The sequence below is a fragment of the Piliocolobus tephrosceles genome, chromosome 10, assembly GCF_002776525.5.
Source record: "Piliocolobus tephrosceles isolate RC106 chromosome 10, ASM277652v3, whole genome shotgun sequence".
Lineage (NCBI taxonomy): Eukaryota > Metazoa > Chordata > Mammalia > Primates > Cercopithecidae > Piliocolobus > Piliocolobus tephrosceles.
Window position 1 is genome coordinate 119537799 of NC_045443.1, and position 27817 is coordinate 119565615.

At 57.0% G+C, this 27817-nt stretch overlaps 1 protein-coding gene and 1 pseudogene across 2 annotated transcripts; both read right to left on the reverse strand.

The window, feature by feature from the left end:
- Positions 1 to 362: 362 nt before the first annotated feature.
- On the reverse strand, positions 363 to 17890 carry RHOF (ras homolog family member F, filopodia associated). The gene is made up of 5 exons (XM_023205217.2): positions 17138 to 17890; positions 16797 to 16884; positions 3507 to 3616; positions 3294 to 3428; positions 363 to 2128 (listed from the first exon to the last, which is right to left on the reverse strand). Exons 1-5 carry the CDS (start codon positions 17273 to 17275, stop codon positions 1964 to 1966), a joined length of 636 nt encoding a protein of 211 aa, XP_023060985.1. The 5' UTR covers positions 17276 to 17890; the 3' UTR covers positions 363 to 1963.
- Positions 17891 to 18884: 994 nt separating this feature from the next.
- Positions 18885 to 27414, reverse strand: LOC111538050 (annotated as a pseudogene). The gene is made up of 2 exons (XR_002730195.3): positions 27013 to 27414; positions 18885 to 26732 (listed from the first exon to the last, which is right to left on the reverse strand). The product of XR_002730195.3 is annotated as an uncharacterized LOC111538050 (transcript).
- Positions 27415 to 27817: the final 403 nt, after the last annotated feature.

Consider the following 27817-nt stretch of genomic DNA (forward strand, 5'->3'; position numbering starts at 1 on the left):
AGGTGTGAGCCACTGTGCCTGACCTGATTACATTTTAAAAATGAGATTTCCCCTCTCCTACAGTGAGATTCCACATAAAAATCCAGATTTCTGCTTTCCCTAGAAAAATGAACCTGGCAACATCCCCATAGCACAGGATGCCTGCTCTCCAGTCGCCACAGGCCACGCCACTCCCAAATGCCTGCCCTTCATTCTGGTCTCCTTTCTGACCCTTTATAGGCACCTGCGTGTGCAGTCAGCTAGCTGTCTATAAAGGGTCAGATGGCAGCTATTTTGAGCTTTATGGGCCAGGTGGTCTGTGTGGCAGCTACTCTTGCCTGCAGCCACAGAGCACAAGGCAATGCACAAAGGAATGGGTGTGGTTGTGTTCCAATAAAACTTTATTTACAAATCAGGCTGTGGCCAGATGTGGCCCACAGGCTGTAGTTTTCGGACCTCTACCTTAGACCATCACAAGGCCATGGGTTCTTCGAGAACAAGAGCTCCTTGGTTGATTCCCCAGGGGACAGCAGGGCCATGGGAACCTGGGTGGGGTGGGGAGGGTCTCAGAAGGCTTCTTCCTTTGGTGACCTGACTTCTCGGAAGCTCAGGCTTAGCTGACACTCCAGCACTGGGCCAGGGGAGCCGAGGCAACAGATACCGGGAAGGCTAGGAGTTGCCTGAAGCCGTTATGCCATCTTAGGCAGCACCCAATCCTAGGTGCACTCCAGAGCCAAGCAGCTTGTGACCTCTGGTAGGCACCGGAATCCCCGGGATACCTGTTTTAAAAGTCCTGGGCCGGGTGCGGTGGCTCACGCCTGTAATCCCAGCACTTGGGAGGCCAGGGCGGGTGGATCACGAGGTCAGGAGTTCGAGACCAGCCTGGCCAATATGGTGAAACCCCGTCTCTACTAAAAATACAAAAAAATTAGCCGGATGTGGTGGTGCGCGCCTGTAATCCCAGCTACTCAGGGGGCTGAGGCCAGAGAATCGCTTGAACCCAGGAGGTGGAGCTTGCAGTGAGCCAAGACCGTGCCACTGGACTCCAACCTGTGTGACAGAATGAGACTCTGTCCCCCCCCCCAAAAAAAATTCCCAGACCCTTGACCCCAGACCTTCCCAAAGGAGACTTGGGGATTAGATATCTGGCTGTTGGTGACACAGGTGGTCTGTGAACCAGTTCTGAGAAACTGTCCTGTGTGGACGGGGGGGGGGAGCCCATCAGTTCTCATGGGAGGCCGGGGTGTCTCGCCTCCTGAACTCCAGAGGCTGGTAGGAGCAGGGCTTGAGGACTAAACGGGCCAGTCCCGTCCTGGTGATGAGACCTTGAAGAGATGGTTAGATGGGTGGTCCAGGGTATACTTTTAACAACTGAGAAGCCGTTTTTTCTGCCCCCGAGCACATGTGCCCAGCTCTGCAAAGACAGTGGCCCAGCTGAAGACAAGTCTTCCATGTGGGGTGGAGATGGGAGGGGTGGGTGCCAGCCCCTCCACCAGGCTGCGGCCTGTGTTCTCCTGATAGGCCCGTCCCCCTCGGTGGCCCCCGTGCTCCTGGGGGAAGGAAGGAAGGAAGGAAGGAGCTGGAGGATACAGCGGTGCCTATCTCGGGAGCGCAGGGAGGTGGGGATACAGGCGTGGCCGGCTTGGGGCGCCTGCGTGGAACAGTGCCAGGTCCACGTTTACCCTCCACCAGCTGGACGTTTTCATTTCAAGCATAACTTGAGTCTGCACTGGGGAGACACTCATGGTGGGGGTGGCTGTGACTGGCTCCTGCACCCACATCACCACCCCGTCCCAGGGTTAGCCTGGAGGGGAGTTTGTGGTCAGAGCCCCAGTCAGGAAAGGAGAGAGTTCCAGAATGTTCCAAGAGTCTAGCTGCAGGCCCCAGACACCGTGAGCTGGAGGGTCGGGATGGGGCAGCCTCCCTGGTGCAGTCAGCACCTGGGGCCCCTGTCAGTGCTGTCGTGAGGTCGGTCCGCCCTGGGTCAGAGCAGCAGGCAGAGCCGGTGCTTCTTGTGCCGCTGCGCCTTCTTCAGAGCGCTGAGAGCCACCTTGGCGGCCTCCCGGAAGACGTCCTCCACATTCTCACGAAACTTGGCGGAACATTCCAGGTAGAGAGCAGCTCGGATCTGTTCGCAGGCGCTCAGGCCCTGGGTGGGAGGAGGAGCCGGCATTAGCTGAGGGGCCCCTGGAGGTCTCCCGGAACCACCTGGTGGGTTTGGGACTGGTTCTGGGGACTCTCCAGGGGTGGTTTGGGCCTGTCTCCTCCATCCTGGCTGGCCCGCACACTGTGTGGGTGGAATGGAGGGACAGTGCAGTGTGTCCCCCAGGTTGGAAGAAGCCCTGTCCAGGCCCCCACCCTGGCCTCTCCCCAGCTCCAGGCAGGGAGGGGCTGAATCCTGAGAGCCGGGGTTGGGTCTCCCAGGCCTGTGAGAAGAGCTGGAGGCCTCAAGACAGGACTTCCAGCCACCTCTCTCTTCTCTGAAAGTACAACTTAGGCAAATGAATTTGCCCTTTTATTATTTATTTAGTTTTGAGGCAGAGTTTTGCTCTTGTTGCTCAGGCTGGAGAGCAGTGGCACGATCTTGGTTCATCACAACCTCCGTCTCCCGGGTTCAAGCGATTCTCCTGCCTCAGCCTCCCAAGTAGCTGGGATTACAGGCGTGCGCCACCTCGCCCAGCTGATGTTGTATTTTTAGTAGAGATGGGGTTTCTCCATGTTGGTCAGGCTGGTCTTGAACTCCTGACCTCAGGTGATTCACCCACCTTGGCCTCCCAAAGTGCTGGGATTACAGGCATGAGTCACTATGCCCACCAAATTTGCCCTTATTAACGGTTATTTCTTGTGAAAGTTTCTTTTTGCCTTTACATTCCTTTTATTCTGTTTATTCCCCCATGCCTCGCCCAAAGAGTTGCACGGTCAATTAGCCCTTTCAAACAAGGCGGACAGCACAGCACAGGACAGGACAGCGGCTCACAGCACAGAATTTGAACGCAGTGCATGGGACCAGATCCTGGCTCCACTTCTGGCTAGCTCTGTGACCCTGGGCAAGCTGCTTAACTTCTCTGGGCCTCATTGTCTCCCCTGTAAACTGGGGGATGTGAACAGCACCTGCCTGAGTCCTACGGATTGAGAGTAGTCGTGTAAAGTGCTCAGGTTCACAGGCCATCAATACTAATATTTAAAAATTATTCTTAGAATCCTGCTTCCCTCAGCTCCCTGAAAGGCCGCTAAGGCACCCCAGTTGCAGAGGCCAAAGGTCTGGGAGGCTTTACAGCCACGGCTGCGCCCCCGGGTCTTGGTCCCTGGCCCACCTGCATGTAGGTGATGGGCTCCAGCTGGGCGGCCCGGAGCTTCCGCAGCTGCTCCTTGTCCTTCCTCAGGTCTGTCTTGCAGCCAATGAGCACCATGGGGGTCCCGCGGCAGAAGTGCGTGACCTCAGGGAACCACTGTGGAGGGAAGAGGCAGGGGATCAGGGGTGCAGCCGGGCCCAGATGTGGGGCCGCCACCCAGGAGACCAGCCTCACCTTGATGAGGACGTTGTCGTAGCTGGTGGGGTTCATGACGTCATAGCAGATGAGCACGAGGTGGGTGTTCTGGTAGGACAGGGGCCGCAGCCGGTCGTAGTCTTCCTGCCCTGAAAGCAGAGAGCACGGTGGGTCAGGGGACATCCCCTCCCTATCTGGACTCTGATGGGGGAAGGGGAAGGGACCAGGCAAGTGACCCGGCCTTAAGGCCTCAATTTCCTCATCTATACAATGGGCAGCAAGCCAGGAGTGGTGGCACAGGCCTGTGGTCCCAGCTACTCGGGAGGCTGAGGCTGGAGGATCGCTTGAGCCCAGGAGGTCGAGGCCACAGTGAGCCGTGATCATGCCACTGCACTCCAGCCTGCGTGACGCAGCAAGACCCTGTCTCTTAACAACAACAGAACCCATGAGTGGCAGCCCCCCAGTTCTGGATGGTGGTAAAGAATCCTCGAGATCAAACCCACGCAGTGCTGAGAGCTTGGCCTGATTCTAGGGCTGGGGCTGGAGAAACTGCTAGCGATGATGCCGAGAGCCAGTGTGATCCCCCTGCCCTGATGCTTAGGGGCAGAGCGCAGACTGGAAGCCTCCCCTTCCCAAAGATTCAGACCCGTGGGGCTGGGTGGGCTCACAGTGTCCCCAAGTCCTGAGAGGCTGGTGTCTGGCTTCAACCTCCAGCTTCTCGGGTTCTGCTGCAGTCGGCTGAGTTCCCTGCTCATTCTTGCAAGCACTAGGAGGCGGGTGGTGGGTTGCTGGGAACAGCAGCTAAGCGCCCTCCCCACCCACATTCACAGAGCACACTCCTGGGGGGATACTTTAATCCTGATGCCTGGCCCTGCCCCAGCACGAGCTGAATCCAAACACTGATCTAGGCTTGAGCTTGGTTGGGTTTGCTTTTTTTCTTCCCTTCTTTATAAGCAATTCTTTGTAACTTTTTATATTGACAGTTTCAAACTTACAGTAAAATTGCAACAAAGAGTGTGAAGAGCTCTGACTGTGATTCACCACCTGTTTGCATCGGCCCCTCTGGCTTTATCTGGAGACAGACACTTCTGTTTCTCCCTATCAGGGCACGGTAACTGCAGACACCTGCCTCTTCACCCCTTAGCTCCGCGCCTATCTGCTGAGAACAAGGGCATTCTCTCCCCTGCCCCAAGCCCAGGAAACCGCATGGACTCTGCATTCTAATCCGATCCACAGGCCATAGTCAGATTTTGACCATTTCACCAATATCGTCCTTTATTTTTTTTCCCCGTTGAGAAGCCGGCCCAGCCCAGGGTTCTGCACTTAGTCATCATGCCCCGGTATTTTTTAAAATCTCCACAGTGAGAACTGAGAGCTTTTCAGGCTCATTGGTGACCAGCCCCCCACCCTCGACTTCCTTCCACTGAACAAGGGACTTGGAGGCCCAGGAATCCCCCTACCAGGTCCCCAGCTGCTGCAGGTGCTGGGCGGTGCCAGCCTGCCCTCCGCTCCTTCCCTGCCAAACACCTCTTAGGACAAGTGGCCTCTTCACAGAGCACCACCAGGCCATGTCTGCTCCTGCCCCATTGCTGGTGACAGGGTATGGCTACCCTCTCCCCACCGGCTCCCCCTCAACCCAGGGACCTCCAGAAGTCCTTGGCCAGCTCCACCATGGAACAGTGCTTAAGGGTGAGGTCACTAGAGGCAGATGAGACACGTGTTCAAATCCCAGCTCTGCCCCCACTGGCTATGTGACCTTGACTTAGACAGGACAGCGGTGGGAGTCTTGGCTTCCCCACCTGGAACATGAAAACCGTAAAATCTACCTCATGGGGCTGTCACCAGCCAAGGCAGGCCATTGCACTCCAGCCTGGGTGACAAGAGTGAAACTCTGTCTCAAAAAAAAAATAAATAAAAAATGAATTAACATGAAGCATTCAACTCTTCAGTTGCACAAGCCACATTTCAGGTGATGAACTGCCACCCGGGGCCATAAAAGAGTGTGCAGTGAACAGAAGCCACCAGGACAGCAACGGCTGGGCCAGGAGGGCTGTCCATGCCAGGGTCCCCTGACACTGGGCAGAGCAAGGTCTCAGACCTGAACCACCCTCCCAACAAAGCTAGAGACGTCCTTGTAAGACACTGGGAAACTGACCTGCATGCTAGTCAAGCCCCTTTCCTGTCCGCAGCTGTCCCTTCTCGGTAACCTCTGTCCACATCTTCCTAGATCTGTGCTGTCCAACAGGGTAGCCACTAGCCCCATTAATTAACTTGAGTTAATGAATTAACGTTGGCTGGGCACAGTGGCTCACGCCTGTAATCCCAACACTTTGGGAGGCCGAGGCAGGCAGATCACCTGAGGTCAGGAGTTCGAGACCATCCTAGCCAACATGGTGAAACCCCCGTATCTACTAAAATACAAAAATTAGCCATTAGTGTGGTGGTGGGTGCCTGTAGTTCCAGCTACTTGGGAGGCTGAAGCTGGAGAATCACTTGAACCCAGGAGGCAGAGGTTGCAGTGACCGGAGATCACGCCATTGCACTCCAGCCTGGGTGACAAGAGCTAAACTCTATCTCAGAAAAAAATAAAATTAAAAAAAAATGAATTAACATGAAGCATTCAGCTCCTCAGTTGCACAAACCACATTTCAGGTGATGAACTGCCACCCGGGGCTGATGGCTAATACAATGATTGGTGCAGGTGCACGGCACTTCCCCCACTGCAGAAAGTTCTACTGGACAGCAGGGCCCTGTCCACTGCTGGCCACCGTCCCCCCCCACCCCGCCCCATCCCTACACCATCCTTATCTAAGCCCTCATCTGTCCCTCTTCCCTGGCCTGCAGCCCTTCGATGAATCCATTATCCACCTGACAGCTGGATGGATCTTAAAACACAGGTCCTATCCTGCCACCCCCCGCCCCCCACAACAGAAGCATCTTCAATGACTCCCTATTGCTCCTCCATTTTTTTTTTTTTTTTTGACAAGAGTCTCGCTCTGTCACCCAGGCTGGAGTGCAGTGTCCCAATCTCAGCTCACTGCAACCTCTGCCTGCCGGGTTCAAGCAATTCTGCTACAGCCTCCCAAGTAGCTGAGATTACAGGCGCTTGCCACCACGCCTGGCTAATTTTTGTTTGTTTTGTTTTGTTTTTGAGACAGTTTTGTTCTTGTTACCCAGGCTGGAGTACAATGGTATGATCTCGGCTCACGACAACCTCCACCTCCCAGGTTCAAGTGATTCTCCTGCCTCAGCCTCCTGAGTAGCTAGGACTACAGGCACGTACCACCACGCCCAGCTAATTTTGTATTTTTAATAGAGACGGGTTTCTCCATGTTGGTCAGGCTGGTCTCGAACTCCTGACCTCTGGTAATCTGCTCCCCGCAACCTCCCAAAGTGCTGGGATTACAGGAATGAAATTTTTGTATTTTTTTTAGTAGACAGGGTTTTACCATCTTGGCCAGGCTGGTCTTGAACTCCTGACCTCTGGTGATGCGCCTGCCTCGGCCTCCCAGAGTGCTGGGATTATAGGCATGAGCCACCGTGCCTGGCCCCTATTGCTCTTTGTATAAAATCCAAATATCTCCCCTGGTTCACATGACTTCATCTTCTGCCACACCCACTTGCTCACTGCAGTCCAGCCAAAGCGCCACCTCACTGTTTCTCAAACCCACGAAGCTCTCATGCCCCAGCCTTCGTGCTTGCTGTTCCACGGGACTGGAAGGTCCTTCCCCCATTGCTCTTTTCACCATTTTCTCCCTAGCATTTTATTCTTTTTTTTTTTGAGACGGAGTCTCACTCTGTCGCCCGGGCTGGAGTGCAGTGGCCGGATCTCAGCTCACTGCAAGCTCCGCCTCCCAGGTCTGGAAGGTCCTTCCCCCATTGCTCTTTTCACCATTTTCTCCCTAGCATTTTATTCTTAAACATCCAGAGTAAACAGCTACATTTTTTCCCTTTTGAGGATAACTGCCTGCCCTCTGCATCTGCCTTTATAATAATACATCCTATACTCTATGCAGTTTTCAGGGTGCTTTAGTCTAGAAATGATTAAGAAATCCTTGGCAAGGCGTGATGGCTCATGCCTGTAATCCCAGCACTTTGGGAGGCTGAGGCAGGTGAATTATGAGGTCAAGAGATCGAGACCATCCTAGCTAACATGATGAAACCCTATCTCTACTAAAAATACAAAAATTAGCTGGGCGTGGTGGTGTGAGCCTGTAGTCCCAGCTACTCGGGAAGCTGAGGCAGGAAAATTGCTTGAACCTGGGAGGTGGAGGTTGCAGTGAGCCAAGATCATGCCACTGTACTCCAGCCTGGGTGACACAACGAGACTTCGTCTCAAAGAAAAGGAAAAACAAAAAAAAAAAGAAATCCTTACATGGCAGCCAGATGTGGCAGGGAAATGATGAATGCTCGCACTGCATAGGAAGAGCCTGAAAGTCACAGCAATGAAGTGACTTGCTTGAGGTCAATGACTCAGTGACTGGGCCAGGAGTTAACCCCAGCTCATGAAATTCCAAGTGGGATGTTGCTTCTGCTGATACACACTAACGTGCTATTTTGTTTTGTATTGTGCAAAAATAGGTTCTGGTCCTTTAAGATATAACAATGGGGTTCATAGTTCTGGCATAACATATTCCCTTCTACAACTATGGCAGGAGTGAACAGGTACAGTAGTCCCCCCTAACCCACAAGGGTGGATTCCAGGACCCCCAGTGGATGTATGAAACAACGGACAGTCTAGAACCCTAGACAATGCTGTTTTTTTCTATATGTACACACCTATAAGACAGTTTAGTTTATGACTTAGGCACAGTAAGAGATTAACAACAATAATAATAAAATACAACAGGGCCAGGCACCGTGGCTCACACCTGTAATCCCAGCACTCTGGGAAGCCAAGGCGGGCGGATCACTTGAACTCAGGAGTTCAAGACCAGCCTGGCCTGTTACCAAGCCAGCTGCTGACTGACTCATGGGCAGGTGGTGTCTCCAGCAGGGATACACAGATGAAGGGGTGAATCACATCCCGGGTGGGATACAGCGGGACAGTGCTCAATCTCATCACGCTACTCAGAGCGGTGCATGATCTCAAATTTATGAATTATTTCTGCAATTTTCCATTTAATATTTTCAGACCTCAGGTAACTGAAACTACAGAAAGTGAAACCTCGGATAAGTTTGTAAAATGGAGCCCCCTTGGATGGCTTCTCTCATTTCTTTTTTTCTTTTCTTTTCTTCTTTCCTTTTTTTTTGGAGACAGGGTCTTGCTCTGTTGCCCAGGCTGGAGTGCAGTGGCACGACCTCGGCTCACTGTAAGCTCTGCCTCCTGGGTTCAAATGGTTCTCCTGCCTCAGCCTCTTGAGTAGATGGGACTAAGGCAGGTGCCACCATGCCTGGCTAATTTTTTTTGTATTTTTATTATTTTATTTTATTTTTGAGACAGAGTCTCACTCTGTCACCCAGGCTGGAGTGCAGTGGTGTGATCTCGGCTCACTACAACCTCCGCCTTCCAGGTTCAAGCGATTCTCCTGCCTCAGCCTCCCATGTAAGTGGGAAGTACAGGTGCCTGCCACTACGCCAAGCTAATTTTTTGTATTTTTAGTAGAGGCGGGGTTTCACCGTGTTAGCCAGGATGGTCTTGATCGCCTGACCTCGTGATCCACCTGCCTCAGCCTCCCAAAGTGCTGGGATTACAGGCGTGAGCCACCACGCCCAGCACTTGTTTGTTTGTTTGTTTGTTTGTTTTGAGACCGAGTCTCACTCTGTTGCCCAGGCTGGAGTGCAGTGCCGTGATCTCGGCTCTCCGCAAACTCCGCCTCTCGAGTTCACGCCATTCTCCTGCTTCAGTCTCTAGAGTAGCTGGGACTACAGGTGCCCACCACCAGGCCCGGCTAATTTTTTTTGTATTTTTTTAAGTAAAGATAGGGTTTCACCATGTTAGCCAGGATGGTCTCGATCTCCTGACCTCGTGATCCACCCGCCTCAGCCTCCCAAAGTGCTGGGATTACAGGTGTGAGCCACAGCGCCCGGCTTTCTTTTTTATTTTTAGTAGAGACGGGGTTTCACCATGTTGGCCAGGCTAGTCTCAAACTCCTGACCTGAGATGATCCACCCGCCTCAGCCTCCCGAAGTGCTGGGGTTACAGGCATGAGCTGCCACGTCTGTCAAGGTTGTTCCACTCTTGTCACACACAGCAGAGACAAGGGTTGAGACTTGCCCACTGGGTTTGGCAACTACAGCCTGCAGTGACATCAGGACAGGAGGTGGCGGGGCAGGCATCAGGCTGCAGCGGGTTAAGAAGAAGTCAGCCCCGGAGCGCTGGAGGCAGTCACACCCTGCCTGCCTCTCCTGGGGCCTCTGCCCTTGCTGTTCACTCCTCCAGGAGGTTCTTTCAACAGGGAGCAGTGTGGCTCCTTCCCTCCTCTCCTTCAGGGCTCTGCGGAATGTCGCCTCCTCCCGGAGACCTTTCCTGACTGCTCTGAAACAGCCTCCTTGGCAGTCTGCCACGTGACGGTGGCTTTACTCACGCCTCTCACCCCTACCTGATTTCACAATACTTCTCTGGGGCCAGGCGGGGTGATTCACACCTGTAATCCCAGCACTTTGGGAGGTGGAGGCAGGTGGATCACTTGAGGTCAGGAGTTCGAGACCAGCCTGGCCAACAATGGTGAAACCTAGTCTCTACCAAAAATACAAAAACTAGCTGGGTGTGGTGGTGGGCACCTGTAGTCCCAGCTACTTGGGAGGCTGAGGCTGGAGAATCGCTTGAACCTGGGAGGCTGAGGTTGCGGTGAGCTGAGATTGTGCCATTTCACTACAGCCTGAGGGACAGAGCGAAACTCTGCCTCAAAAGAAAAACAAAAATAAAAAACAGAAAAAAACAGTAATTCTCTGGGTGTTTTTGTTTGCCTCTCCTGCGGGCAGGAACCACCTGTGTGCTGTTCACTGTTGTGCCCCCGGGAACACAGGTGAGTGCAACACACATTTGGTGAAGGAAGGCTCAAAGGAAGGAGTGGGTGAAGAGGGTTAAAGGAAGGAGTGGGTGAAGAGGGTTAAAGGAAGGAGTGGGTGAAGAGGGTTAACAGTCATCTCTCCAGCTTTAGGTGCCCCTGCAGCCTTGGCAAGGGCATTCCACTTCCTGACCTGTGTTCATTCAAGCAGTCCCCCCGGGAGGTACGCTGGGCGGGGACAGTTCTTCCTGTTAAGAGTCCAAGTGGTGGAGGGGCCCTTTGTCAAGGTCAGAGACAAGCACCCTGTGAGCCAGAGGCCAACCAGTCCCCAAGGTCAGCTGCCTGCCAGGTCATTCTAAAAGCACCAGTTCTTCCAGGAAGCTGTCCCCAGCCTTCCCAGCTGGGAATTAACCTCTGGGCCTCAGTGTCCTCATCTGTGAAATGGAGATGCGAAAAGTGAGTGAGCCTTGATGACAGTAATAATAAAGATGTTTAATATCGACTCTCTCTCTCTCATATAAAAGTCACAGTTGGCCGGGAGCGGTGGCTCAAGTCTGTAATCCCAGCACTTTGGGAGGCCGAGATGGGCGGATCACGAGGTCAGGAGATCGAGACCATCCTGGCTAACATGGTGAAACCCCGTCTCTACTAAAAAATACAAAAAACTAGCCGGGCAAGGTGGTGGGCGCCTGTAGTCCCAGCTACTCGGGAGGCTGAGGCAGGAGAATGGCATAAACCCGGGAGGCAGAGCTTGCAGTGAGCTGAGATCCGGCCACTGCACTCCACCCTGGGCGACAGAGCGAGACTCCGTCTCAAAAAAAAAAAAAAAAAAAAAAAGTAATGGTCTAGACCGGGCGCCGTGGCTCATGCTTGTAATCCCAGCACTTTGGGAGGCTGAGGCGGGCGGATCACTTGAGGTCAAGAGTTCAAGACCAGCCTGGGCAACATGATGAAACGCCATCTCTACTAAAAATACAAAAATTAGCCGGGCGTGGTGGCACATGCCTGTAATTCTAGCTACTTGGGAGGCTGAGGCAGGAGAATCATTTGAGCTAGGGAGGCAGAGGTTGCAGTGAGCTGAGATCAAACCACTACACTCCAGTCTGGGCAACAGAGTGAGACTCTGCCTCCGGAAAAAAAAAAAAAAAAAGGGTTTTGCTCTGTTGCCCAGGCTGGAGCGCAGTGGTGTGATCACAGCTCACTCCAGCCTCAATCTCCTGGACTCAAGTCATCCTCCTGCCTCAGCCTCCCGAGAAGCTGGGGCTGCAGGAGTGGACCACTGTGATTCTGGCAGCACCTATGCACGAAGGCTTCTGTGTTACATGCCAGGTCTAGCTCGAAGCCGTTCACCTGGATTAACTCATCTTTCCCCCAAAAAACCCTACAAAGTAGACACTATTGTTGGCCCCATTTTACAGGCTGAGAAACGGAGGCACAGAGAGCTGGAGTGACTTGCCCCAGGCCACACAGTTAAGGGGAAGCTTTGTAAATGACAGAGGACCCTACTGGGGTTTTTTTTTTCTTAGCCTACCCTAGAAAACAGGAAGGAATCCTCACCCTACTTGTCCCAGTCCTGACCAGGTGAGGAAAAATGTCAGCCCTCTCAAGAAAGAGGGCCTCTGGGAAGGGAGAGGCGGCCAACTCTGACTCCAGCGCCTCCTCCGGGTTGCCGTCCTGGCTTGACTCTGCCCAGCCCAGCCTTCCCTAGAATTCAGTGTGGGCCTTTGGGGCATGGGGGGTTGGGGGGACCAGGCCTGCAGAGGATGTACTTCCGTGTGCACCAATCCCATGCCCACTTGGGGATGGGGGAGTGTACTGTTAATAAATACCTTCTCTATGAGTGGGGGGGTCAGGTTCCCTTCACTCACGCACACTCTGGGCGGGACTGTTCAGAGCAGCTTCCACATCTCGAATTGACGCCCACATTTCCCTCTCTGGGGGTCAATTTCCTTATCTGGGAGAGGGGGTGATAACAGTGATAACCCCACCCCTAATCTGGAAGGTGAAAGCCCAGGAGAAGGGAGGCAATGCTTGGAGCTTGGAGCAGGAGCAGTGCTGGGACGGGGGCGGGGGCAGAGTGGGGGGCAGTGCTGGGAGGCAGGAAGACGGCTATCGGGTTACTCTTGAAATAGAAACTTCCAGGAGAAGTGAATAGCCTGGCATGGCGGGGGGTCAGAACCTCCAGAATCTTTGGACCCAGAAGCTTTAGGGGCCTCCCAGCCACCAGGTGATACCATCACCCTCTACATTCCACCAAAAATGATACTGGGGCTGAAAGGGTCTATATCACCTGCCCGTAGTCACAGGGGCCCATCTAGCCACTGCAGATGGCCTTAGAGGTTAAAACAGCCCAGGAGACCAGGCGCGGTGGCTCACACCTGTAATCCCAGCACTTTGGAGGCTGAGGTGAGAGGATCACTTGAGCCCAAGAGGCTGAGGCTGCAGTGAACATGCTACAGACTCCAGCCTGGGTGACTGAGTGAGACCCTGTCTCTAACCACAGCCCCCAACCACCAAAAAAAACCAAAAAACAAAAAAACCCAGGAATTACACGCAAAGGATGCACGTGCTTCTGGTGAGGAAAAGTCTCCAGGCCCGTGAAGCCGCCCATCGTCCTGACGTACACTTGGGCGGTGCGGCAGTGCTGGGCGGAAGGGAGGCTCATGCCACACACAGGGCTATTTTCTTGGTGGGATGAGGCTTTGCCAAGGCAGTCCTGCTTCCAGGGACAGGGGTCTCTAAGGCCCAGGGCAGAGTTAAGGAGAGAAGACCTCAAATCTTCAGGAGGACACGCAGGGCAGGTGGCCCCCAGCTCCAGCTGGGGCGTTGGTCAGGGAGGGGTACTGGCAGCGTGAGAAGGGAAGCTGCCAGAAGAGGAACCCACTTTTACTCACTCTGCTGGGGGCCCACCTGTGCTTCCCCAGGAAGACAGGGGCTGCGCAGCCCCAGCTGGGAGTTGAGACCACCTTCTGGGTGACCCCAGCCTTGGCTGAGCCCAGGCCTCCGGTGCTTCTGGGGCTCACGACGCCCACCTGTCCCTGGTTCCTTGTCTTAGCAACTCCTACTCCATTGCCTGCCAATTTTCTTTCTGTTCCCATCTCAGGCTGAGAAGGAGACCACTGCTCCCAGGGCAACCCCCACCCCATTCTGTGCCCCTCCAACCCTGGACCCCACACCTCGGCCCCGATAAGCTCAGTCTCCCATCTGCGTCTTCACAGCCCACCTCACCCCGCCTCTCCCTGCCCAGGAAACTTCAGACTTCACCGCAGCTTCCTGCCTCAGAGGATGTCGGGGCCCGGGTGAGGCCAACAGCGCAGTGGGTGCCACGACTCCCGCCCCTTCCCCTCTGAGCCCTGAGAGCCCTGTCACCCCATCTGCCCACCCTCCGCTGTGGTGTCTGTAACTACTTCCTCAGGATGGAGACAGCCACACAGGCCTTCCACGAGGGCTCCTGTGGGCAGGGTCTGGGTGTGGAGAAATTCAGCCTCCGAGAGCCACCCCTGTCTCACAGCTCTGCTGGCCCAGTCGGGAAGACGCCCCTTCCGCCACTGGGTGTAGCCCATTGGGTTCTAGAACTTTCTACAACTACGTTTACTAGACTCATTTCTGGCTTGGCCATTCCCTCACTCTCTTGGCCTTTTGCCTCTCTCTATGTGACCTCCTGGCCATGGCTTTCTGTCATGTTCTCCTGAGAGCCGTCCACCTGCAGGCAGAGAGAAATCAGCTCCGGCATTCAGATCTATTACCCATTCATTCCATCACCTTCCAAGCCTTGCTCCATGACAAGCACTGGGACCTGGGCTCTCCCTGGTGGCACTCACTGACCAGGGGATTTCCTCCTATGAGCAGGCCTTCCCCGGTCACGGGGGGACACCCCCTACAGGGAGCAGCCAGATTTCTTCTCCCTGGGTACCCCTCCTTGGTCTGTCAGACTGTGAGGCCAATCTCCTCCCATGGGCCCTGCTTCTCTGCTGCTTGGAAGAGACTTGCCAGGGAAGACAGATCTCCCCACCGCAGCAGGGGCTGGGGGCCAGCTCGGGGCACGGCACTGTAGATTCCAAAGCGCAGGATCGAGCTAGGGCTGGGCAGGGATGGTAGGAGGTCTTTTTAATTTTTTTTAATTTTTATTTTTTGAAACAGGGTCACGCTGTGTTGCCCAGGGGAATGCAGTGGCGTGATCTCGACTCACTGCAACCTCTGCCTCCTGGGTTCAAGCAATTCTCCTGCCTCAGCCTTCTAAGTAGCTAGGACTATAGGTGTGTGCCACTATGCCTGGCTAATTTTTGTATTTTTTGTATTTTTAGTAGAGACAAGGTTTTGTCATGTTGCTCAGGCTGGTCTTGAACTCCTGGCTTCAAGCAATCCTCTTGCCTCAGCCTCCCAAAGTGCTGGGAGACAGAGTCTCACCCTGTTGCCCAGGCTGGAGTGCAATGGCACAATCTCGGCTCACTGCAACCTCCCCCTCCTGGGTTCAAATGATTCTCCTGCCTCAGCCTCCCAAGTAGCTGAGATTACAGGTGCCCGCCACCATGCCCAGCTAATTTTTGGATTTTTAGTAGAGATGGGGTTTCACCACGTCGGGCATATTATGGTGGGCATAATATATTAATCTGATTTAATCCTCATGACCCTCTTAGTGCTCATGACAGATCAGGAAACTGAGGCCCAGACATCCCCAGTGATACGTAGCCAACAGAGCTGGGGTCAAAGCCCAGATCTGACTCCAAAGAGGGTGGCAGGAACAGGATGGGACCGTGGATGGGATCGCCATAGTGCCGGTGGTCGCCTGCTTCTGGTAACTGTAGCAGGGGACGCTCCTCCATCCCTCCGGTAGCAGCTCTTTGCACAAATTCTTCCTGCATCACCTTGCAGCTTTCCAGAATCTCCACACCACAATCTACTCTGACATGTTCCTTGAGCATCGCTCTCTGGGCAAGGCCAGAAAGGCCATCCCTGTTCTCATGATGTGGAGGCTGCCCTGAACAGTGAACCCTGGGACCTGATAGGGGAGGCCGAGGGCAGAGGAGGAGGAAAGAAAAAATCTCCTGGCCTCTTGCAGGGCAGTGGGTTGCTGTAAATGTCTCCACCCAGCAGCACTTGACTCAAAAAGTGGGGTTGCCCCTCCCTGGCTCTTGGACAAGAAACATGAAAGTAAAAGTATCCCAGACCATGACTCTTACTACCCTCTGGGCCATGCCTCGGGAATTCCTCTGACGTCTCAGCTCTTCCAGCTCACCAGGGGCTAGAGACAGGCCCTGTTTTGGGGGTGGCCCTACAGGGCCCACATCCCACAAAGACAGGTTCCTCAGATGCCACGGTAGGACCTGCTGAAGTCGGAATGGAGGGGGCTCTGAGCTAGGACAGCCCCTTTTCGGGTCCTCTCCAAGGTCTACCTGGGGGTGGAGGTGTCTGGATTTTGGTTCCATCCTAGGTCAGTGTCTGACCTCACCTCACACATACAAGGCTTGGCTGGCAGGAGAGGGCCACCTGGTGATGTGGTTCCCTGCAGGTCACTAAACACTGAGTCACAGAGGTGGGGTGAGGCCCCACCTGGGGATGTCAACCTTTGGTCCCCAATGTTGATGAAGCCCAGATAGGAGTCAGGGTCCTCCCACTGACTGTGTTTCTCCTGTCCCCACCCCTCACAACACCGACTCCCAAGCAATTGCACAGAAATCCAAGGACCACCCATGAGGGGCTGCGGGTGGCAGGCAGAGCCTGGTGTGGGGCCCCTGCCCCCAGTGCTCTGTTCCTTCCTCAGTTAATTTTCTACACTGTCTGGTTTTGTCCCAGGGAACTAGGAAAGCACAGAAATAACTAGCCACACAATTCCAGAACCACCAACTGCAAGCCGTGGAATCCTAGGAGCTGCAGACACAGAACTCGCATCCACAGGACCCCAGAGCCTCAGGCTGCAGAGCGCAGGCCACAGAGCCCTGGAGCCACAGGCTGATTTGCAGCCAGGAGCATCCCAGAACCACAGGACCCAGACACACAGCCCAGGCAATCCCAGCACCAGGGGGCTCAAATCTGCAGCCCACAGAGTCTGCAGAGGCCACAGCAGGCAGCGCAGCAATCCTGGAACCATGGGAGGCCCAAGAGCAGCCCACTGCTTTCTAGAACCACAAGAGAGGAACGAGCTGTGGGCTCTCAGCACAGAGCTGGGAGGGTGGCCCCGGAGTTCACCTCCTCCTCCACACTCTCCACTTACATATAGGGCTTGGCCTCTAGGGTCGCGCAGCCAGCGCCCCTGAGTGGCCTCCAGGAGTGAAGAGCTGGCAAGGCTGCTGGGGGAGGGACGCCCGGTGGGGGACGCCCGGGAGGGGAAACCCTTCGGGCGGGCGGACCCCCGGGACCCGGGGGGCGCAGGCGCACTCACCGGCCGTGTCGTAGAGATTCAGGGTCACCTCCTTGCTGCCAACGGTCACGCTGGCCGTGTACTTCTCGAACACCGACGGGGCGTAGTGCTGCGGGAGAGGGGGTCAGCTGGTCCTTAGTGGGGCCTGCGGGGGCCAAGGTCCCAGCTAAACCCACTGTCCAACCCCCTCACTCATCTCGGATCAGCACCCCTCACCCTGCTGGGCTCTGGAATTCCCGAGGGGCGCCCCGGGGTGACGGCCGCCTCTCCGTACTCGCGACGCCGGGGACCGAGGGTCGGGGCTCTGGGCTCAGGCTGAGGTGCGTCCATCGCCCCCACCCCAGCCCCGCTGCGGGCCTCACCTCGGGGAAGGAGCCCTGGCTGTACACCATGAGCAGCGAGGTCTTGCCGCAGCCGCCGTCACCCACGATTACGATCTTCAGCTCCTTCCTGCCCGGACCGGGGGCAGCGGTCGAGGCTGGGGCCCCGGGGGCATCCATAGCCCGGAGCCCGCAGCACTGGCGGCTGCGCGCCCGGCACTAGCCGAGCCAAGAGGTCGGGGGCGGGGCGGGGCCAGAACTAGCCCCGCCCACTCAGAGCGGCGCCACCTCCGCCAGGCAGCCTCCCGGCCGACCTCCCAGCCTCAGTTTGCTTTCTGCTAAGGTCCCAGCCCTGGGTGTGGGTATTCAGCTCTCAGTCCCAGGGATACTGCGGCACCGGAGAAACGGGGCTCAGCTGCGAGCGAAGCTCCCACCCCCATCCCACCGCCACCCTCTGCGCGTCAAGGCGCGCCCCTCGCCGGCGAGACCGGATCGTGGCTGCCCAGACTCCAGGTGCCCCTGATTGGCAGGCTCCGCCTACGGCAGGGACCCTCTGATTGGCCGGAGCGGCCAGACAGGGCCTCCCGGATTGGCTGGCTGTGCACCTGGTTCGAGGAGCCCCCGGCCTCGAGCTCCGGGAAGAGCCTAACTTTGCACTGCCCCAGCGGCGTGGCTTGGCGCATGTCCACCTCTGGCCTCAGTTTCCCCACAGGAGGTAGCTGCGGTGGCACCAGGGAAGATGCTGACGCGAGGGTCGTGTCTGTCCACCTCGCCTGGGCTAGGGACGCCTGCGTGTTCGCGAGTTCGGGGTGTGGGACTGGGCTCCGCTTACCCGCACCCCGACCCCGGGCTGCAGGGTGGACGTCCAGCGCCCTCTGCCGGGCAATCGTCTCGGCGCCGGCCGCAGGTTGGCCCCAAACCACGAAGGGCTGGCGCCTCCTTCCGACAGGAGCCAGAGGCGTGAACCACGCAAGACGCCGTCAGGGAGGGGCAGGTTGGAGTAGCTCTAGTTGAGGTCAGCTTGATCCCTCTCCTTGAGCTTTGGAGACTAACCCCACACCCATCAAGAAATTTAAGAAAATGCGTTTCCTTGCCAGCAGCCACATGTCCTTCATCTCAGGAATCCCCCCAACTCTCCCATGCCATGATCAAAACAGCTTTTGTTGAGCACTAGTTACTGTAGGCAGTGGTATCAGGGATGCTGGCTGAATCACCCGTAACCCCCACCCCTCGTCTTACCCCTCACCCCGGGCAGGATGACTGCCCTCTGCACCAGCCAGGCGAGTGGACAGGGTGGCAGAGGGACCTCCCTGACGCTGCTCCACGGCAGATAGGCACGGGAGCATGGCCGAGAGTGGGATCCTACCAGCTGGGGTAGAAGAGCCCATTTCTAACAAAACCTCAACAGCAGCATAGTTGGGGCAAGTGATCTTCCGTAGTTTCCTCAGATAGGGGCTGGCAGGACTCAGGATCTTTTTACTGGCGATCCCACCCCAAAGACTCCCAGTTTTCAAGACTCGGCAAGGCTCATGTAAACCTCACTTCGTGGAGGAAAACGGCCAACCTGGCAGTTCCATGGTCAAGGTTCTCAGCCGCTGCAAGAAAGGCACGGTCTGACCACCAGAGGGCAGCAGCGACCGCCCATAGAAGCCCAAGACCACAGCAGAGCTGGGAAGGGGAGGCCAGAAGGCACCCCAGGTTCTCAGTGGACGCCCTCTCCGGGCATTGGGCAAAGGGGTCTCCTGGGTCAAGCACCCCCTAGACAAATGCACAGCAACTCATCCACTCCTTTTTCGCAACACGTTTATTGAGAGGCAGTTATGCTCCAGCTTTCCAGGAGGTCAGTCTTGTGGGAAGTGGTGCAACGGAGGCTGGAAGAGGGGAACCCTTTACAGAAGGCTGAGCGCTGAATGGCACACTGGGCTTGGCAGCAATGGAGGGCAGGCAGGAAAAGTAGGGTGGGTAACCCGGCCTGACAAATGCACGGCAGCTAGAAAACCTCTTCAGGCTCTGGGGTGGCTGGGCCATGAGACGGGAGGCCAGGCAGGGCTATCAAGGTAACGGGGTTTAGATCATGGAGGAGTTGCCTGCCAGGCTCCATGGGACTGGAGGACAGAAGGAGAGGAGCACAGCCACCAGCCGGGTGCTGAGCTCCCCAGAGTGACCAGGGAGGAGCTGTGACTGGCTGGGGAGGTAGGGCTGGGGCCAAGGTTCCCTAGGACCCAGGAGGTAGCCAAGACACTCCAGGAGGTGGAGGAAGAGGACCAGAAGCTGGTGAGTGCATCACTGGAGCCCAGAAGGAGGCTCCTGATTGTCCTCAGAAGCCTCAGACCTCAGTGTCCACTTTTTCCATCCAAGAAATGGGGCTGTGAATCTCTGCTTATGACAGCACAAGCTGGCACGAAAGTGGAGGCGGGAAATGAGAACAAGTGTGCCTTCCCAGCCCGGCCTGGGCCCAGGCAGAACAGCTGATACCGGCCCCAGTCTGCCCACCCACCCCTGCTGGCCAGGAGGCTGGCAGAACCCCAGTCCCACCTGCCTGGAGCGCATTTGATTTGGACTTGACTGTTGTGGTGATGGAGGGGGCTGAATCTGTAGCTAAAAATACCTCGGAGCTAAGCCAGCTGCTTCGGAGCTTCCTTGGAGGCTGGGCCGCGATGGGCCCGCTGAGGAACTGGGCACGCCCACCCAGGAGGCAGCTCCCTTACCTGCTAGAGGTTGAGGACCCGTGTCACTCCCCTTCCAGTCACTAGGAATTCCTGGAGAGTTGGAGAAGGCAAGAAAGATTCTTTAAGCTGGTTCTTCACACAAGGGATCTTGGGTCACTGAAGCCCGGGGGAGCGGCCAAGTGGTATTTGTAAGGGGGTCAGCTCATCGGTGTCCACACTGGGGCCTATGCCATAGTGCGGCCAACAGGGAAACCGAGCCCTGGAGAGCTGCAGGGGCCCAGCCACTGCTGTGTTGTCAGAGCAAAGCCCAGCCAGCTCCAGTGAGGCTGGAGGCAACACTGTGGCACCCACTTCCCTGGGTGCCTGAGAACCCTGCAGAGGGGCCACCCACATGAGGCAGGAGACACTGAGCCTTCAGGGATGAAGCTACTCCCTGAGGTCCCAGGGATGGGAGCTGGCCTGGCAAGTACATCTACCAAGCCCGAGCAGTCCCCAGGCCTTGGCTGCCCATGAGCACTCGGGGACCGGCCAGGGGCAAGGCCACTCCTTGAGTGCTAAAAGTTCCCCTCACAAAAGCCAGACTCAGCAACGCTCAGAACCTTATTGTCTGCCGGGCGCAGCAGCTCACGCCTGGAATCCAGCACTTCGGGAGGCCGAGGCGGGCACATCACCTGAGGGCAGTTCGAGACCAGCCTGACCAACATGGACAAACCCTGTCGCTACTAAAAATACAAAATTAGCCAGGCATGGTGGTGCATGCCTGTAATCCCAGCTACTCGGAGGCTGAGGCTGAGAATCGCTTGAACCCTGGAGGCGGAGGCTGCGGTGAGCCGAGATGCACCATTGCCTGGTCAACAAGAGAGAAACTCTATCTCAAAAAAAAAAAGAAAAAATTGCCAATTGCCGGACCTGCTCCTCCCAGCGCTCAGGTGCAGGAGTTTGCTGGAGGTCACATGCCAGCTAGAGATGCACTGGGCCAGGCAACTTGAGATGTGGGGCCGCCTCACTGCACAGCCTAGGCAGAGGCTGTGTCTCCACCCAAAGGGTCCGAAAGGTCATGCTCCGCACTAGGGTTCCGGGACGAGGAGCCGGAAGAGGCGGGGACGCCAGCAACTCAGTAGTAAGGCAAGTCCTGCCACCTCCTGGCCGGCCCTTCCGCTGGCGTGGCCCTCTCTCCGCAGGCCTCAGGGCCGGGCGCCAGGAGCAGCCCCGCCCCGCGTTCGCTGGGTGACCGGTGGGCGGGGCGCCCTCGAGGGACCAGCAGGAACAGCAGCAAGAGGACAAACTGCCCCACCCTCCCTGCCCTGGGAGGTGATGGTGGGGGGACAAAGAAAAGGGACCAAAGCGCAGAGAGAGGGTACAGTGCAGCCAGGTGGGTCCCGACACCGCGCTGAGAACCAACCCAACGGCTCCCTGATTGGATCCAGGGAGGGGAGAAACTGGCTGGAGCCCTCCAGGGTGCAGCTGGGAGAGACGTACATCAATTCCTTAATTATCCAAAGCAGGTGGGGAGTAAAGACCCCACCCGGAGAGCAGCGAAGACTCTGCAGAGCCAAATTTAAAACAGGTTTCAGGGAGTACAGAAGAAGAGGCTTTTGGGACATTAACAATGTGAACCTCAATTTCTATCAGGTGCTTTCGCCCTCTTGCTGTACTTGGGCAGAGGGGAGTCTGGGCAGGAACACCCTTCCCTCCCAGCAAAGGAGCTGGACCCAGGGCAGCTCATCGGGGATTGAAGACCCAGCCCTGGCCCTCACAGGAGGAGCCAACAGCACCACGCCGGTTACTTCCAACCAGACAGTCCTGGGCAGGGATGCCAGCAGACAGCTGGCACGGGAGGAAGCCCAAAATAACCCAGACAGCTGGGGTGAGGGGGTGCCATGGGCACAGGCGCTGGCTGCCAAGTCAAGCCACCTGGAACCCCATCCTGGCTCTACTGGTGGTGGCCTTGTGACCTTGGGCGAGTCACTTCTCCCCGGATCATGGGTGTGTGACCCAAATCTTGACCCCACCATGGAACAGCCTGTGCGGCTGGGGAAAGGCCTCTACCTCCAGCTGGACTCAACCACTCCGGAGGAGAACCGCGTTGGCTGCCTTCCCACGGAGCGGGAGCGCTAGATTCCCCTTTGCCCTGAGGCAGGGACACGTGCTTCCGCAGGTGGACTGGTGGGGGGGGGGGGAGCTCTGAGGCAGCCCAGCGCCCACCCCCTGCAGCCACTCCCAGCAATAACCATGATCACAAGGAAGGCCAACTAAAAGTTTGGGAGGAGGGCCTCCTTAAGGCACTTAATCCTCCCACCCACCCTTTCCAGCAGGCATCCTTATCACTTTAAAGGGAGACACTCACCCAAGGTCACCAGCACTATCGAGATCCTAGCCCACGGCGAACTATCTCCCTTAGCACCAAGATACCTTTAGCAAGGTCTCCCTGTTTATCCCCACAGGTCCCCAGAGCTCAGTGTAGCCCTCACAGCGGGAGGGGGGCACACCTCCCAAATAGGGGAGTGGTGTGATCTGGAGCACCTGGACACAAATGGTTCATTAACGCAATCACAAAGCAGAGATCACATGGGGGGTCCGAGACCAAGGGCCGCCATCTCCAGCTGTGGAGCTTCTCAAACACTGAGATGAGAAACTATTCAGTACCTGAAGTCAGCTAGTGTTAAAATGAAATCAATTACTATGTGCCAAGCGTGGAACTTGGCACGTCTGCGTCAAAACCCCAGGTGTTACCAGGCTGGGGGCTGGGGTCTCAAAACGTGTTCTGACCACAGCATCAGCCTCACCTGGGAACTTGTTAGAAATGCCAGTCCTCAGGACCCACCCACTGAATCAGACACTGGGGCACCAGGCCCCGTGGTCCATTTTCAATGAGTCCCCCTTCGGGTGTGATTCTGAAGGCGGTTCCCGACTAAGAATCACTGATCTAGCCTTGTTTTTGGAGATGGAGAAACAGGCTTGGAGGCTATGCCGCTTACACAAGGCTATAGCTGTTCAATGGCTCGCCAGGTTTCAAATCCAGCTTTGTCTGGTTCTAAAAACAAGGCTTATATACAGGCCTGCCCATTTGGGGACTGGAGAAGAAAACAAGAATCCCAGGAAGGTGGAGAAGCGTCAAGGAAGGCCCTTTCATAAAGAAAGCTGGCCGGGTCTCTGTTCTTTGCCTCCCTAGCAGCCAGACATCCGAGGATGGCTCACATTGTCACCCCACATGCCCCACGGGGACGGCTGGAGGGGAGGCCACAGCGCAGTCGGGCTTTCTGGCAGTGACCTGTGTCTTTTAGAAGTGGGAGGCACCCAGGGCCCTCCCCCCGCCGAAAAACACACAACTGGGAAATACTTGCAAGTGGAGCCTCTCGGATGCTGCTAAATTCGGCAGAGAATTGCACGCCCCAAATGCCTGACAACAGAAGCTGACAGGCGGGGATGGATGGCCTTGGCGGCCCAGCAGGCGGCCCTAAGCGCTCGCAGCTGGGGGGCGGGGCCGCAGAACCAGCCCGGCGGGTTTGGGGTTCCGCCCTCCCTGGGCTGCAGGCCAGAGTCCCCCAAATCTCCCTCACGGTCTGGGCAAGGACTCACACCTACCTTAATGGGAGGACTGTCAGGGTCAAACTAGGCCTGCCCCTGCCGTCGACAGAAGGAAAAATTATCCATTCGGGGGTTGCCCGGCTGTCGCCCCTTCTCTGGCCCAGAACCTGGAGGGGAGGAAGGTGGAGGGCGGATCAGGGCGTGGCGGGAGAGAGATGTGACCGGCCGAAGGCACAGTGGACGGGGGCTCCGGGGCCGAAAGGGAGCCCCCAAGACGTCGCCCCACCCCCAGCCCGGGCCGGGGGCGGCTGAGTCAGAAGGTTCAGCCCGGGCCCGGGCGGCGGCTCATCTGCATTTCCAAAGGCCCGCCCCGCCCGCACTCTCCCCGGGAAGGGCCTGAGATCTGAGGCTTCGCCCGGAGCCCCGCGCCTCGGGGGATCCGGGGGGCCCCCCTCCGTTTTCCCAGGCTTCCCCCACCTCCTGCCTGGAGACCTGGGCAGGAGGGCTGCACCCTGGACGACCCAACGGGGCGTCTCTGGCCACCCCGAGGGCCTCACGACCTGAGTGGGGACAAAGGGGGCGACCCCCCGTCCCGCGCCGGTTCGGATCTCAAAGGGCGACTGGGAGGTCGGACCCGGGCGCCCAGAGCCGGGTGGGCAGCGGGGGGCGGCCTGGGATCAGAGCCAGGCCGGGCCGCGGCTTCCGGAGGAGGCGGTGGGACCCGGGGCGGCCTCGAGGCCCCGCCAACCCCGTGGCCCTCGGCCGCCCGCGCGGGACAAAGAGGAAAGGGGGAAGCGGCCCGGGGCGAGGCCTCCTGGTGCCCGCGTGGGCCTCCGGGTCACCCAGCCCCCCTCCCCCGGCCGCTTCTCCCGCCTGGCGCGCGGCGGCCGCCACCGCCCCAGCCACGGGCAGCGCGCGAAATGGCGCCCGTCAGGCCGCCGAGCCAGGCTGAAGCGAGCGCGGGAGACGCAGCGTGCGACGCCCCCGAGGCCCACGGCCCCCGAAACGGCTCCCGAGACCGGGTCGCCACCGCTGCGCTCCGCGGGCTCTCGGGGCCCGACCTGGCCACGGGCCCGCCTCCTGCTCCGGGCTCCCCACGACCAGGAGGAAGGAGGGAGAGCCGCCGCCATTAGCACCGCAGCCCTGCCCGGCCGGGCCGGCCCGCCAGTCCAGCCCAGCCCAGCCCAGCCGCGACGGGCTCGAAGCCTGTAAAGAAAACTGGTGTTTGGGAGGAGGAGCGAGCGCGGCCAGGAAAACAGGAGCGCCGGGCTGCGGGCGGAGATGCTGCGTCATGGTGCCAACATGGACGCCGGCCTTTTGTCCTCTTTCGCGTTGCCAGCGCAGGCGCACCCCGGAGCCCCGAGAAGCCGGCTTCGGGGTGCGGAATCCTCACGATTGAAAGAGAAAGAGGGCCAAAGGCTGAGCGATGAGGCTCCCTCGTCTTTTAAGCCCCCCGTCTCCAAAGCACTTTAATTTCTTCTCCCCATCCAGGCTCAGACCTGGGAAGAGCGAGGGGGGCGAAGGCAGGCGGCTCCATGAACCCCCGAGGGTCGCTGCGGAGCCCCTCTTCTCGCCCTTGGGGCAGAAGAGGCACGGGGTCCGAAGAGTCCTCTGTGTCCCAACCCCCCGCCCACTGCCCGCTCCGGCTGCCAAATACAATGCTCCAGAATCCTTCTCCCCTCAGCTCCCAAACACTCGCAGCCCTTGCTTGGCCTGCAAAAGGGTTTCCTCGAAGGGGCAAAAGGCACTTTTATTTCTCTTACTTACCCGCTCAGCCCGGTGCCATGGAGTCTGGAAGATCAAGCTGGGCGGTGGTTTTGGAGACGTTATTGTAAAAACATATATACTTTTTGATTTAGTTGGGAAATTTGGGAGTTATGGTGGTGTCTTTGTTCTTGTTACCTTTTTGTAAGTTACACCCTCACGTTCTGCTCCTTCCACTTCTGCAAACTTTCCAGGGTTGGGTAGGCAAAAAGGCGGCTTCGCTGAGGACTGTTTACTGCTCTGGATATAGCAATGGTGTGATCGTCATTAAGAGACAAAAGGCGAAAATACACAGTCAAATCAAACAAAAGGCAAAAGACACACCAGCCGCCCAACCACCATAGAAAATACCCCCCACTTAACGTTGGTGTTTGCTGGAACCAGCTAGGACTTGTTTTCCAGTTTTAATCTAGTTTCCTGTGACGGCTTTAGTCTCTCGACACAAAGAGAAGGTCTTCCTTTCCCTCACCCACCAGCTCCCCCCAACCCCCAACCCCAAAGACAGAAAAACAGGGCTGTTTTTCTTCAAATAGATCGATTTTCAAAGAAAGTGTACAAGCTACGGGGAAGAAAGCTGACTAGCATTTAGTGCTGTAAGCATTTTCAAAAGCATAAAGCTAGAACCTTAGCTTTATAAAAGATCGTCTCAAAGCATCTTAACTGGCTTATATTAGACAAGAGAGACAAAGACATACATGCAGATGAAGGTTCGGAAAATTAAGGACATCTCAGCAACATTAACATAAAAACTGTACTGCGTCAGGACAGAATGGATTGGGTACTTACAATGTAAAAGGTTTTTTAAAAACTAAGTAACAACTGCTCACAATTTTTTGTTGCTGCCATTTCGCTAGTCCTAAAGCTATATACATTTAAAACATTACCTTGTTAAAAAGAGAGAAGGAGTTAATAAGATGGCCAGGTTTAAGTGTTTAATAGAGGAAACTAGATATATTTAAAAATTTATTGTTCAGTCAAGAGAATACAGATTAAGACAGCTCCAAGCTCCCCCCACCCACCCAAAGAACAAAAAGAGGAAAAAAAATATGTCATTTACTTAGGTTTTTTTGGAATTCAAAACTGTTAACTGCTGACATGAATGGTGTGCTATGACCTAGTTATACAAGACAAAGATGGATTCCAAGTCATAAGGAAAAATCCAGATCTTTTTAAAAAGTCTTCTCCAGTCTTCCAACTGTGAGTCCTTGGGCCTGTTGACAAATGTTAAACACACTGAGACGTCCTGAACTGGATGGTAGAGTCAAAGGAAAAACATTCCCCATTTGCAACAAAGGAAAAACCCACTTGGCCATTTAATTCCATTGCAGAAAAATGGCTTCCCTCATCTGTTGGCCTCTCCTTCGTGTCTGATGAAGGATGTTTTGAGATCAGCGTCTAATAACTCAAGCCCTATAGAAGCCGCGCGCTGATTGGCTGCCGCGCCCTGCCGCCCTGCTCCAGCCAATTACCTACCCACGGCCAAATTACAAACCCCCAAAAGAGCCCCAATATGAGCTACACCAGCTCCGAGCCCCGACGAGGCGGCTCCTGCGCCTCGGCCGCCAGAGAGGAGCGGCAGAGGGGGCTGCAAACGCGTCCTCGCGAAGCCCGGGAGCCTCGGAGTTGAACTCACAAAATGGAAGCCGCGCGCTGATTGGCCGCCGCCACTCCCGGACCTTTAATAAAGAAAGAGGAAGGAAAAGATAAATGCAAAAAAGGGGGACTCTCTCCTCCGCGGGTGGCTGGAGGAAGGGGGGGAAGCATGTGTTCAGGACAATTACAGGGCGATCCCCTCCAAAAATAAAAACAGAAGAAGGCTTCTATCGCCCAGGTCCAGGCCAGGGCTACATCCTCCCAGGAATGCGAATGCTAACGTGGTGAACCCTGGTCTCCCCTCCCCAGCTCAGCTCCGGGGAGGGGGTCGCGGGCCGGAGGAGGAAGCTGGAGCGCAGATACCTCGATTGCAACTCCTCTGAGTCGACGCCGGCCTCCCCGCGCGGTTCCCAGCGTCCACACACACCCTCGGCCCCTTAGACCCCAGCCCTCTCCCCGGGTCCCCGCGCGCCCGCCTCCTGCCCAGGCAGTTTGGAAACAGTTTTGCAGGCCCGGGACGCACGCCGCGGCGGCCGCGGCTCGGAGGGTAGTCCCGGCCGCGGGAGGTAGAGCCCGGGGAGACCCCCTCCCCCGCCAGCCAAGACCCCCACCCCAGTCCCAGAAGAATAAATAAATTAAAAGGCCTTCCCCCGGGGAGGGGGAGGCAGTGTGGGAGCGCGCGAGTGAGGGGTGGGGGGCCGCTGGGGCCCGGGGCTTTGGCGGCGCAGCTGCCGCCGCCGGGAGAGTGCCTGGGGAAGCGGCGAGGCAGGAGAGGGGAGGAGGAAGAGGAGGAGGAGGAGGAAGAGGAGGAGGGTGAGCGCTCGGGTCGGGCTCCTTAGCGGTGTATTGTGGGATGTGCGGCTACTGGGAGCCGAGCCTCCGCCGCCAGCCGCCTCCCGGGCAGCAGCAGCAGCAGCGGCGGCGGCAGCAGCTCCGGGCCCGGCAGCCGCGGCGGCGGCGCCCCCCCTTCCCGGCCCCCGGTCTGGCCGCCCCGGCCTCGGCTTCCGCGGGGGACACCATGTACTGGCTGGCGGCGCAGGGAGGCCGGCGCCCGGCGGGGATGTAAGCGCGGCTCGGGGAGGGAGAGGCCGCGGCCGGCAGCCGGGCGGCCCGAGCCCCCGGCCCCGGCCCGGGCGGGCGGGCTGGCGGCGGTGGCGCCGCCGCCAGG